At 36.0% G+C, this 13,149-nt stretch overlaps 1 protein-coding gene across 1 annotated transcript; it reads right to left on the bottom strand.

The window, feature by feature from the left end:
- Nucleotides 1-1,944: 1,944 nt before the first annotated feature.
- LOC124254658 (CHRNA7-FAM7A fusion protein-like) lies at nt 1,945-2,469 on the bottom strand. Its single transcript, XM_046688501.1, has one exon. The coding sequence runs from the start codon at nt 2,467-2,469 to the stop codon at nt 1,945-1,947; it is 525 nt and encodes a 174-aa protein (XP_046544457.1).
- Nucleotides 2,470-13,149: the final 10,680 nt, after the last annotated feature.

Raw genomic sequence — 13,149 nt, 5'->3', positions numbered from 1 at the left:
CAGATGAATGCACAAGGATCATGAGTCAAATTGCTGAAAAGCATGTGCAAGTATCATGTATGTGGACAGCTGTGTTTTGGTGTGAAGTTGTGTTAAGAATTCGCCAATTTGCACCAAGTTTAATCATTTATTGAACTCATAACAATAATCTTTTCGTTACAAATTTGTTTTACAATACTTCAGTTCATGTGTAAACAGTACCTTCAAACAGTATGGAATAGACCAATGTAAAGACCCCACATGGGTACAATGTGTGAAGCTCATTTCTGGTGTCCCCTGTTGTGATATTGCACGAATATTGCTAAAAGCGGCGTAAAACCAAACTGACTCAGTATAAGGACAAAGATATAGAATGCTAAGATACCTGTGCATTAGCTGTAACTTATCCATCATATCTACATTGTTCTGAAGAATCTGATAGCCATTTCATTTGAGGATTTTGCTGCTCACTGTCATCTCCTTTTCTAAGTATATCATCCTTGATTTTGCCTGAACCATTTGAAACTACCTGCTTAGTCTCACCTCAGTGAAATGTGAAAAAACTGAATGGCAGTGAAATGGTAACCTTCAAAACCTCACATGATCAGCAATGTTACTTCCTGCATGGATCATTGGGTAGCCCAGTGTTTAAAGTGTTTGCTTGTCATGTCGAAATTCTGGGTTTCATTCCCCACATTGGTACAATGTGTGAAGCCCATTTCTGGTGTCCCCTGCCGTGATATTGCTGGAATATTACTAACAGCAGTGTAAAACTAAATTCATTCACCCATCATTGGATCAACAATTAAATTTGCATTTTATAATAGTGAAGTGAACATGGAACAGATGTTGAAAATCCTAACCCTGTCTAGCTTTGTTCTCACAGTAAAGCAATATATAACTCGTTTGCTCCAGTTCATGTGCTGTGTGATAAATTGCCGTGTTTTGACAGTTAATGATACCACAGTTATCAATGCATTCTTATTGGCTTTTTAAATGAGGACCTCAGATACAGCAATAAATGAAATAAAACTTGTAAATGTTTGATTAGACAACAAACGTTTCACCCTGTTAGGAAACAAGGCAACACAGTACTGTACTGAACATGTAAAATAAATAGTTGCAAGTCAAATACCACCATACTGGAACAGATTATTTCTGGTGAAATAATAGTTTCTTATTTAACATCTTACGATCAATGCATCAAAATCCTTTGACATCATGATATTCTGTATTTTTGACCTAAGTAATATTTGGGATCTTGTGTGTACAGATTTCTGTCTTAGTGTATGAGAAAAAAAGACTGATTAATCTTAATCTCTGCATGTAAAACATTACAGGAAATACAACTGAACTGTTAAGGTATCATTTCCACTGATGTTTTGTCACAAATTTAACAACTCAGTTGTGTCACTTCACATGAATGAACTGGAAAGAACAAGCTTGGTTAGTTCCGGCAGTTTGTGACTGCATATAATAACTATAAAAAAGTCTATTTTCCCAATATTCTGCTTCCCTTAAAGGGGATTCACATTTTGCCCTGTTTTGAACTATACTCAAGAAATTTCTATAGTAGTCAACAACTAGAGATCATATGATAAATAAATAACTATCTATGTCATTCGCCAACATAGCCTCATACTGAGTCCACATGGGGTAACACGATGCTAAAATTAGCCACTAAGTCATATGTCCCAAGTAAGGGGCAAGAGTGCCCTCAATCCAGTCAAAGTATAGTTTTTCTTCTTGCCATGTCATGTCTACTTTCCTGCACTAAGATGGGAAACATTTCACACATGTGTCAACGAAGTAAACGTATGTATCAGAATGTTCAAATAGATGGATATAGACAACATCTTTGATTTATGATGTAGTGATCACTTATCAAAACTCTCAAATGCAGAGGTGCTTGTACATCTTAAGGGATGCAGTTAAGTGAAATGCAGCGTTGCATACATGAACAAGTTACTTGATAAAAACAGCAATGTTTAAGATGGCCGCCAATAGAAATACCACAAAGAGGATGTATTCCATCTTCTGAGCATCCAAGTTGTGGAGTCTGCATTTCATCTTGGACACCTCTGTAGAGTTATCGACCTCTGTCTCGTCTGCCACAGTTGAAACTCTCTTGTGATCTCCCTGGAGTTGGTTGTTCCTGATCCTGAGGGTTGTTGTGACAGCCAGGAGTGCCAGGAAGCTTTGAAGGAGGATACAGATGAGATAGATCATGATCTTTGGAACTCTGGTGGATGTCCTTGGCATGATGTCGTAGACAAAGTTGAGGAACACAGCATGTGACACAAAGATGGAAACCAGAAAGGATACTTTCTCTCCGGAATTGGCAGGAAGGATGAAGACAAAAGCATTCATTATGGAGGTCAAGGCCATTGGAATAATGATGCTTAACACATAGAAGAGACTTTGTCTCTTCAGGGTCAAGGTCACTGATTTAATTTCAGCGATTCTAAGAAGTTTGGCATCATTTGTCATTTGTGTAAGAGACCATTCAGACTCTGCCATAAGAAGGGAATCGTACAAATAGCTAGGTTGCGAAGCAATGGATAGGTTTATGTACCAATTTGGGGTAGTGAAGCTCAGGTGACATTTTTGTTTGTCGAATGGAAACTGAAATGCATCTGTAACACATATGGTCTTGAACTTGTCCATTGTCCTTGCATGAACGGTCCCTTTATGTTTTAAGCGTATTTCAAATAGTCGAGAGACAGATAGATTGATATCACTTTGTTCATTCACAAGATATATGGTCGGTGCCCACATTGCATATGGCTCAATTTCAATCAGTTCAACACCGTGGTAGTTTGACTTGTTCCAAGACAGACTTGGATCAGCCCAGGAAAGTGTGAGACCTCCAGTGAAAGTTAAAATTTGTTCCACAGAATCAAGATCCAGTATAGCTGCAGGTGTCACAGTCATGGTCACGTGTATTGTTGAACTTCCTTCAGGAAACGGTGGCACCCTGGATTGTGTGTAGTTGATGGAATTTTGTAGTTGAGACCATGTCTCCCTCAAGTGTAGGCATGCCACGTGATTTACGAGAAATATCCAGGACAGATAGAAATACATTGTCACTGACAACTGAATGTTCCTGAACGAAAAAACACTTTCTGTGCAGGCCGATCCTTGACAGAATGAATGCATAACAAAGTGGAAAATCCTAAGTACTGTAAACATTGTTTTCAGATATTTTTATTGGACATTGATCATTTTGGAAATGTTTGATCATTAATGATGTGGACAAATTGGGATGTGTCCGTTTATGGACCGTCACTTGCTAGGACACCTGAGCCATTGTAGACTGTCCCGAATATCTCATCATTAGTTTACTCCCCCCTCAACATCTCCTCTAGAACCTCAAGACCCAGGAAGTTAAATATTGTACAATTAATCCCATCCATGGTGACTCAAACCAATTCCAAACATTGCCACCATGGCTGCTTTATTGATAGTACTCATATCACTCGTTACTCAGCCAGTTTTTCCACGTGTCATGATTGAAATATAATATACCCATTGGAAAAAATGTTGGCCAAACTTTTAATGAGAAACTGGACAGAAATAAAATTTCAGTGTGTGTAACATGCTCTCTGAGACACAGACCAGAATGTTTAATTTCACTTAATACCTTATCTCCAAATGCAGTTTTATTTGAACTGCTATAGAGTCAGGTCTAAGTATGGGATTATTAACTAAGCTTACAAATCTATATCTGTGCACGTAATCGGAAACAATTAGCTTAATGGCTGGTCAGCATGAATGTATGACCTGATATAATGATTAGTAGAAACGGAGGTTACTTGCAAAATGAGCCTCTGATGTTGACAGTCAGACTAATTGAGTTTCAGTTGAAGAATGAGGATCCAGTGTCTTAATTACTCAAACACAGAGATTTATTTTAATGATTTGTCAGCAGCAAACAAGTGTTTATGTCATAGTTACCAGTGCAGGAAGTTAAGCACGTAAATATATAGTCTCTCACTATATCTTTGATTCTAATTCAACTTAGTATGTAACACGAGTTCTGATTGGTCAATGCTATAAATTACTGACTGTATAATCAGTACATACGGTCGCAATTTGAAAACCGATTCACCAAAACCTTTGAATGTATTCCTACACAATTTGGGTAACACTGTTCTTCAGGGCATTGTCTTTGCAGAAGCCCTTGGCCAATTAACTCCCCTATCCAGCTAAAATGGGTGGAATGCGTGTTAAAAAAACCAAAACAGTATCACATATTTTATTTTAAGTTCAAACAACTTAATCGCAACGGGCTGTTGACCCAACACTGTTAGGTCATGAAACAAGATTATGATGTCATTATGGAGCGTGACGTCACCTGCTGTGACGTCATTTGACAACAGAACTGATAATGGCCCGTAGTTGAGGAATCAGTGGGCTGCTCATTTCTGATAACTATAGAGTGGTTTCATCATAATTCCGTCCATTTTATCTATAACACTATAATGATTTATTCATCATTGTCAGATTTAGACAGTGCGCACGTAATAAACGTGTTGAAGTTTGAATAGGGAGACTACTTTTTCTGGCGAAGGTGTAAGTTCAAGGAGTGGTATGATTAACCTTTGACCTAGAGGAACTTTGACCTGGTTTAAATAATGAATTTCTTTCACTAAAAAAACAGTGTAAAATGAGTTGATTTAGAATGGGGATAACTGTACTGTGTTTGACGAATTTGGGACGTATACCGGTGGTTATATAGCCGCAAATTTAGTTATATAGGCAACGTGGTGCCGATATGAACTAAATTTGCGGCTATATAACCACCGGTATACTTCCCCAATTCGTCAAACACAGTACAGTTATCCCCTAATTCTAAGAACCTTTACATCACTTGTCAGTTGTACAAAAGACCATTCAGGCTCCTCAGTACAAAGGAAGTGTATGGAAAGCAAGGCTGCAAGGCAATAGATAAATTTATATACCAAATTGTGATCCCATTATGTAGTAAATATCATTATATATGGTCAAATTAAAGATAATTAGTATCACAGTTGTTGGACTGAAGAACTGTTCATGGTTAGTCTGAACTGTACTTGACTACGTAATCTGCTCTGCAGATTGAACTTTAAGATGCACCTGTTTTCAGTGAATGTCACTATTAAATGGTGCATTTTGGATACTTTTCAGTTACCGTATGTATATAGATAATGTATTTTTTCAGACAATCAATTGTGCACACGAACAGATTATGCTTTGCGGATGGAACATCTGCACGTGATTCCCTGCGTGTTTGTATCATATAAACATGCTTTGTGATCTTACTCAGAGTTTACACTTTAAATGTTCATCAGCGCAGTGGGGTAGCCTAATGGTTTAAGCGTTTGCTCATCATGCTGAAGGCCGGGGTTTGATTCCCCACATGGGTACAATCAGTGAAGCCCATTTCTTGTGTCATTTTTGGTGATAATGCTGGAATATTGCTAAACGTGTTCACAATCTCTAGTAATCCCGAGTAGGTTTCTCCGAGTTATCAACCGTTTTGGCATAAAAAATCTTTTAAAATAATATATAACGATGGAGATCAATACGCCCCGAGCAGAACAACATTGATGGGACAGCCCGCAAATGATGGAACAGCCAGTGTAAACTGGGATGCGACTGGCAGCCAACACCTTGCCTTGCAAGCGCAATGCACGTGCTACCCGTGTCCGTGCTACCTCCATGGGTGTCATGTTTCACATAGGTGTCATGTTTCAAGTGTTTCACATGGTTTCATGTGTTTCACAAATGTGTCATGTTTCACATGGGTGTCATGTTACTTTATTCTCATGGTGTCATGTTTTACTTGTTTCACATAGGTGTCATGTTTCACATGGGTGTCGTGTTACTTGATTCTCATGGTGTCATGTTTTACTTGTTTCACATAGGTGTCATGTTTCATGTGTTTCACATAGGTGTAATGTTCACATGGATGCCATGTTTCAGTGGTCAGCTGTGATACCACACGTGACATCTCTGGTCCTGGTAGCCGTGATCCTTTAAAAGATGCAATTTAATTAAACAACAATGTTATTAATATAAGTATTATCGTATTATCGTATTATCTGCTAATCCTTTGAAAAGAGTATGTTGTTTCCACTCACATGCCGAGATGTGGGTGTCTTCCTTCTGCTTCAGTAAACATTCATTCATAAATATTTTCCCAAATCCACTGTGCCAGATATCAAAAATTAATCCATTCATCATATTATTGGTCAATACTTTGATTGGTGTGTTTTTGCAAATCAGCTGTCTATTTCTCTCTGCAATTCCCTGTGCATATTACATAACATTGAAGACATTCCCCACATCAAACCTTTTTATAACCCAATCTTACATTGAATATTTACCCATGACATGAGAGTAGGGGTAGCCTAGTGGTTAAAGCATAAGATAGTGACGCCGAGACCCGGGTTTGATTCCCCACGTGGGTACAGTGTGTGAAGCCCATTTCTGGTGTCCCCTGCTGTGATATTGCTTGAATATTGCTGAAGGCAGCATAAAACTAAACTCACTCACTCATGACATGAGAAATACCATATATGAACCACTGATTGTGATATATGTATGAAACCCTCAGAGGCAGAGGCTGCACTTTATCCAGTCTTGCTGTCACCACTAATTGTTGCTTATATAAAGTTGGTAAAAATGGAGACAACTAACGCATTTTTAGGTTACAATTTCCATTACAGCAGCTTTATGTTCAATTGAAAGTATTTTAAGTGTACAGTGAGTAGTGTTGATGTAAATACATAATGTGTACATTACCTCTTATATATATATAGTACACATATATACAAAATACATGTAGTTACAGTCAGTCAGTTATAGTATTTCGAAAAATTAAATGGAAGGATGGCCAGAAAGAATGAAAACTTGCATAGTTACAATTAGAAAAGGCAATAAATTTTGAGATTTCATATAAAAACCATATAGGTTTCACTGCTTTCTTACTACATTTATACAACATATATTTGATTATTATTATCACCACATTAAGAGGATTATTATGTTAACCTTTAAATCCAAATAATATATGTTCTTCACTTAAATGAATTTTACTTTCGATGTATCCTTCAATCCATTTAGTAAATTTTGTCCAAATATCTATTGCATATTGACAATTACAAAGCACATGTGCTATAGTTTCAGCTGGATCTTTACACAATGAACATGCTGGTGACTTAACATAGCCAATCTTTATATAAATAACAATTAGTGCTGAGAATATTATGTAAAATCTTAAACTGAAACCATCTTAAGTCACTGCTTTGTGTACATATTTTTGCCATCAAACTATAGTTTATCCATTCTGTTTCAGTAATGTGTTTATTAAGATAAACCTCCCATTTGCTATAGCTTATTGAACTATTGTGCACACCGTTCTTCTACGCATCGTTTAAGTTTTGTAAATTTAGAATTTTGCAACATTTCATAAAATAATCTATTACTGGTACTGTTGATTTTAGAAATGTTATAAGGTAATATTGGTGTTTGAGAGATGTCTTGTATTTGACTAAAGTTAATTCTTTGTAAGTATTGGGTGATAGATTGTTTCAACCCTTGAAATGTTAAAAGTCTGTATTCAAAGCATATTTTTGAATAAATTCATGGAAATTAAACCAATTTCCTGTATCGTTGAAGAAATCGTTAATATATGCTATACCTTTTCATACCAATGGGAAAAATATACTGGCTTATTATCAATTGTTATGTTATTATTGTACCAGATTGACTTATTCAATACATCCGTAACAGATAGTTCCATATTATCACAACAATTTAAATATGATGCATATACTGACAGTGTTTCTTTCCAAAATTGGTTGTGGATATTTTGGACAGTATTGTTTTCTATGTAGAAAGCATCAGCCAAATTTACTATTTTGCCCTCAACTAAATGATCATAAAAGAAACATGCCCATGTGGACTTACTAACAGATAGTCTTTTGATCCAACAAAGTTTCTGAGCTGCAATAACTTTTTCTAATATGGGTACACTTATGCCACCATACTTAGGCTGTAGTGACATTGTATCTCTCTTGACTATATCTGGTTTAAATTTCCAAACAAACTGAAAACATTTCTTTTGAAAAGCTTCTATTATATTTTTAGGTGGGCTTGGTATACTGCTGAATAAATGGTTTAGTTTAGGTAGTAATAATGATTTTAACACAATATTTCTACCCATTGGTGTTAAAGTTCTCTTTGCCCAATGTTCCATTTCTTTTTCAATATTATCTAATTTATTTACATAGTTCAGATTAACCATATTTCCTAAATCAATATCAAATTCAATACCTAATAGCTTAAACTGTGTTTGTGTCCAGTCTAACTTATACTCTTTACAGAGTTTGTATCTTGATCTCTTTTTGGAACCTATCCATATCAATTTGGTTTTTTCTGTGTTTACTTTTAATCCTGAAAATCTAGCAAAAAAGGATAATGTACTCATTGTAGAGTAGAGACTTTTTTCTGATCCATCTAAACTAAGGGTGGTATCATCTGCAAATTGTGCTAGAAGGGAATATATATTACCAAGTTTTAATCCTGTTATATTTTTATTATTTCTTAACATTATTGCTAGGATTTCTGCGCATAATATGAAGAGATATGGTGATATAGGATCCCCCTGACGACAACCTCTTGTAACCTTAAAGAAGGGGCTTGCAAAACCATTAACCAAAACACTTGTTTCAATGTTTTCAAAAATAATTTTATCCAATTTTGAATACTGGGCCCAAAGCGGAAAAAGTTAAGTACATTATGTATAAATTTTCTATCCACAGAATCAAATGCCTTTTCAAAATCAATAAGTAGTAGTAAGCCTGGTATCTGGTATGATTCTGTATAGTCTAATATATCATAAATAAATCTAGTCACTTCACCTATATATCTACCCGATACAAAACCCTTTTGATCCTCATGGATAATCAGTGGTAAGATTGGCTTTATTCTATTTGCAATTGTCGATGCAGCTAATTTATAAGTAGTATTTAAAAGAGTAATAGGGCGCCAATTTTTTTAGAAAGAGTTTTGATTTGTTTTCTTTAGGCAAGCAAGTGATTAGACCTTGTTTTTGGGTAGTAGATAAGGCCCTGTTTTATATGCATAATTTAAAGCATTTATCAAATATTTATTGAGGTCTAACCAAAAGAACTTTAAAAATTCTGCTGTGAAGCCATCTGGGACAGGACTCTTATCATTTTTCATATTTTTAGTGCTTCAAGTACTTCATTATAGGTCAGCTCCCCTTCCAAGGGAAGTGATGTTTGACAGTCTAACCTAGGCACTGATACTTTAGCAAAAAGGTTTTCCAGATCAATCTGTGTACAGTCTTCAGTTTCATACAGTTTTTCATAAAAATGTTTCACTTCTTGAATGATTTCATGTTGTTTCCTCAATAACGTTCCATCTGGTTTTTCAAGAGCTGAGATAGATTTAGTAAGAAAATTTCTACTTTCTAATTTTAAAAAGTAATTGGATGGTTTTTCTCCATGTTCTATCCACTTGGCTTTTGATCTAATAAAGGAGCCTTGTGTTTTTACTTTATGTAAGTTTTCTAATTCAAGTTTAGTTGATTTGTATTCTTCTAGTAATACGTCTGACTGTCTACCAGCTACGTCTCCCAGTTTAATCTCAATTTCACTTAGTTTCTGTTCTAGATTCGATTCCAAAGCTAGATATTCCTTTTTACGAGTGGATGAAAAAAGTATTGATGTTCCTCTAATATTTAAAAGTAACATCTCCCATAATAATTGATCATTTATTGTAAACATCTTTCCATCTTTAACAGTTTTGTCTTCGTATTGTTCAAGAGTGTTATTTATTGTTTTTTTAATCATTTCTACATATTCCTTGTCCTTTAGTAATGAATTATTGAATTTCCAGAATCCTTTTCCCCTTTGCATATCCGAAAGTGAAATTGTAAGAGATACTATAGAGTGATCTGAGTTTATACTAGGTATGATATCACTTTTCTCAATGGACTGGAGAATATTATGGGAAACTAGAAAATAGTCTAAACGAGCTTGCTTTAATGGTGTTGGTTGTCGCCAGGTGAATCTTCGAGCTGATGGGTAAAACTCTCGCCATGGGTCTTTAAGATCTAATATATCAATTGTTTTGAGTAATTCCTGTCTTGCTTTAGGGTTATTTATATGTTTATAATTGTAAGTATCTTTATCAGGGTCTAAAACTAAATTCCAATCTCCACACATAATAAGTTTATCACATGTTAAATTCCCAGCAATTTCTTTTATTTTCCTAATAAACTCAGGTTTATCAGAATTAGGCCCATAGAGATTGATTACAGTAAATATCTTATCATCAATGCTAACATCTACTGCTACATAGTTACCATCTTCTTTATCAAACTTGCATTGTAGTACCTTAAATTCAAAGGTATTATTAAATAAGATTGCTGTACCTCTTGCATTACTTCTAAATGGACTAATGTAGCATTCTTTATAACCCCACTGCTGTTTTATGATTTGTTCTTGGTCAGCTGTGAAATGCACATCTTGCAAGCAATAAATATGTGCCTTTTTATTTTTTAAAAACCTGAAAACTTGTTTCCTTTTGAAACTATTATTTAAGCCTCTACAATTTATAGATACTATCTTAAATTTTCCTTTTGAGTTTGTCATGAGGAATGTTGTATACATCTTATAGCAACTATTTTCAAAACTGTACACTGTTTTTCTGAGATGGAAAATGCATATTTTGTCAAAACAAACAAACATAAGAAATTATACAAGTACATAGGAAGTTTGCTTCCTGACTGGATATCGTATCCGCCACACAAATAAAAGTACACATCATGAAAACTCGGGTTTTCTCAACTTTCTGTCTCATGCAGAACTAACATAGACATTGCATTTATAATCTAATCATAAATGAAAACTGTAGTTAGCCAGTTGCTCTGGGATAATTAACGAACATTGCCGTTTCTTACATGTAAGCCACGTTTTGGAAGTTATCATCAGTAATCTTACTTACATTAAAACAGAGTTCATACTTGTGAGGTGAATAAATGTTCAGGAAACATGTGCTGTGTGTCCTTCACCTTCAAAATCCAAAACATCCGGTTGGTGTCACGTGTTCTCTGTTTGTAAACAAAAACACGTGGTTTTACTGTCGAATAAAATTGTCGTTCCTCTGTCCATTGCTTATCTAGCCCTGATCACAATCCTAGAAGCATAAACAGATTCCACCGGATTCCCACACGAGGTTGTGATAAAAAGCAATCAATTATATAATCAAACAAATTCATAGCACCGTTTCAAAGAAACAGAAGTCAACAGAACAATCATTGACACGCGAACCAGCAACACTGTGGGCGTTGCTGTATTATAAGTTTTGATCCAATTCTATTGGCTTCCAAGAAGAGTCACTGTTTTCCCTGTATTCAAGGATAACTCTAATTCCCCTCTCGTAGATTCGTGTTTGCACCTTGTGTTCTGTACGTAGGGTGTATGCCTTAGCTGCAAGCTTCCCCCGGTATTTCTTGAGGGGGACGGGCAGGTCTGTTCTTATAGATATTTTCCTTTTCCTGAGAGTGGATGAATTCTTGTAACTGGCTTGCAGTACCTCCTGTCTATCGGACATATGTACAAACTTTACTACAATTGGTTTGGGGGAGTTTTTGGTGTGTTCGTTTGTACTCTGCCGAGGTAGGCGATGAATGGCGACAACGCTGGTAGACGAGGTAACACCGATATCAGCGAAAAGTTTTCCACACGCTGTGTCTGGCTGATCTCAGTCGGGAATGCCATACACAAGTAAATTCTGCTTACGAGAATACAGCTCCTGTGTTAAGAGTTTTGCTTCCATGTCTTTTTTATATTCATTGAATTCTCTTCTCAGTGACTCAATCTCATTCTTGTTTACATTAATGTGTTCAGTATTCATGTCAACATTCTTTACCAGATTATCTGTTACCTCACGAATCTTCATTAATTCTTCACTTATCTGTTCCATTTTCTGTGTAAGCACGGATGTTTGCATAGTTAGGGCTTCTTTAATGAATGTTTTCATGTCGTCATTTTGTTTAGTTTTGTCTCCTACCTCGTTTTCGAATTCACTGTTGGTATCATTTTCTGTTTCATCCGTCGTTGTAAGTAAATATTCGTCCATTTTTCCTGTTGATTGTGCTTCCTTGTTGTCTGTTTTACCACGTTTAGAACCTTTTCGTGTTCCCGACATAGTGTTCAAGTCAGATTGTGGCGGATTACGGGAGCTGATTCGTCTAGCGACCTGTCGCCATGAGCGTCAAACAGGAATAACTATCACATAACCAATGTTATTACAAACTACAAAAACACACTCTCGTAACATTTTGCAAAGGTATGGTGCCCCAAAAAAGTCAGAGAAAGTATTTCATCATTGAAAACGTAGTAGTACTACTTTGGGTCCCATCCAAGTGAACGCTGAACACAATCCACTGTCTTTTCTGCATATAGTGAAGAACAGAAAGCCAAACTCCATAATGTGCTGCAGCTTGTTGCTGCAGGAATTTGATGGAGACATATGAAAAGGAAATGAAACATTATCGCTGATGCATTGTAGCGAATTGGCAAAGGGTGAACACTTGCCTCCCATCTGACATTGTAGACCAGGTTGCAAGAAGACCAGCAAGTCTATGGATATTCTTCTTACCCTGGATACTTATATCTTTGAACTTGTACTGCCACTTAATATCTAAAGCCCTTTTACATGCACACATTTACCCCTGTAAGTATATTTACTTATGGATTAAATTAACTTACAGGAGTAAACGTATATTTACTTTCTGTTCACATGTATGTTTAACAAATAGGAGCTGCATACCACCTGACATCTGGTTTTGAAGACGTTTGGTCATTTAATCTTTAGACACGTAATGAGTAGGCTGTTGATTTTAAAACGCACAGGAAATCTGCAGTATTCGTTAACTACAGGACTTGTCCTAGGTCTAACAAAGGAAAAGAATGATTGGTAAAAGACCCGTTCCCGAACCTGGTGGACAGACATTGTGCAAAGGCAACTTTGATGATGACTAGTAGGTAGAGAATTTTCGAATGACTAAAGAAACGTTTGCTGAACTTGGACCCTCATTATTAAGGATGCTATTCTTTACTACAGATCGTACCATGTAAAGGCACCTTT

The sequence above is a fragment of the Haliotis rubra genome, unplaced genomic scaffold (assembly GCF_003918875.1).
Source record: "Haliotis rubra isolate DU_JTF1 unplaced genomic scaffold, ASM391887v1 Scf58, whole genome shotgun sequence".
NCBI classification, from domain to species: Eukaryota; Metazoa; Mollusca; class Gastropoda; order Lepetellida; family Haliotidae; genus Haliotis; species Haliotis rubra.
Note: the sequence above shows the minus strand (reverse complement) of the source record. Positions and strands in the feature narration are given on the sequence as shown.

Coding starts and splice junctions, on each gene's coding strand:
- LOC124254658 (XM_046688501.1), bottom strand. CDS start 2,469: ATGACAAATGATGCCAAACTTCTTAGAATCGCTGAAATTAAATCAGTG.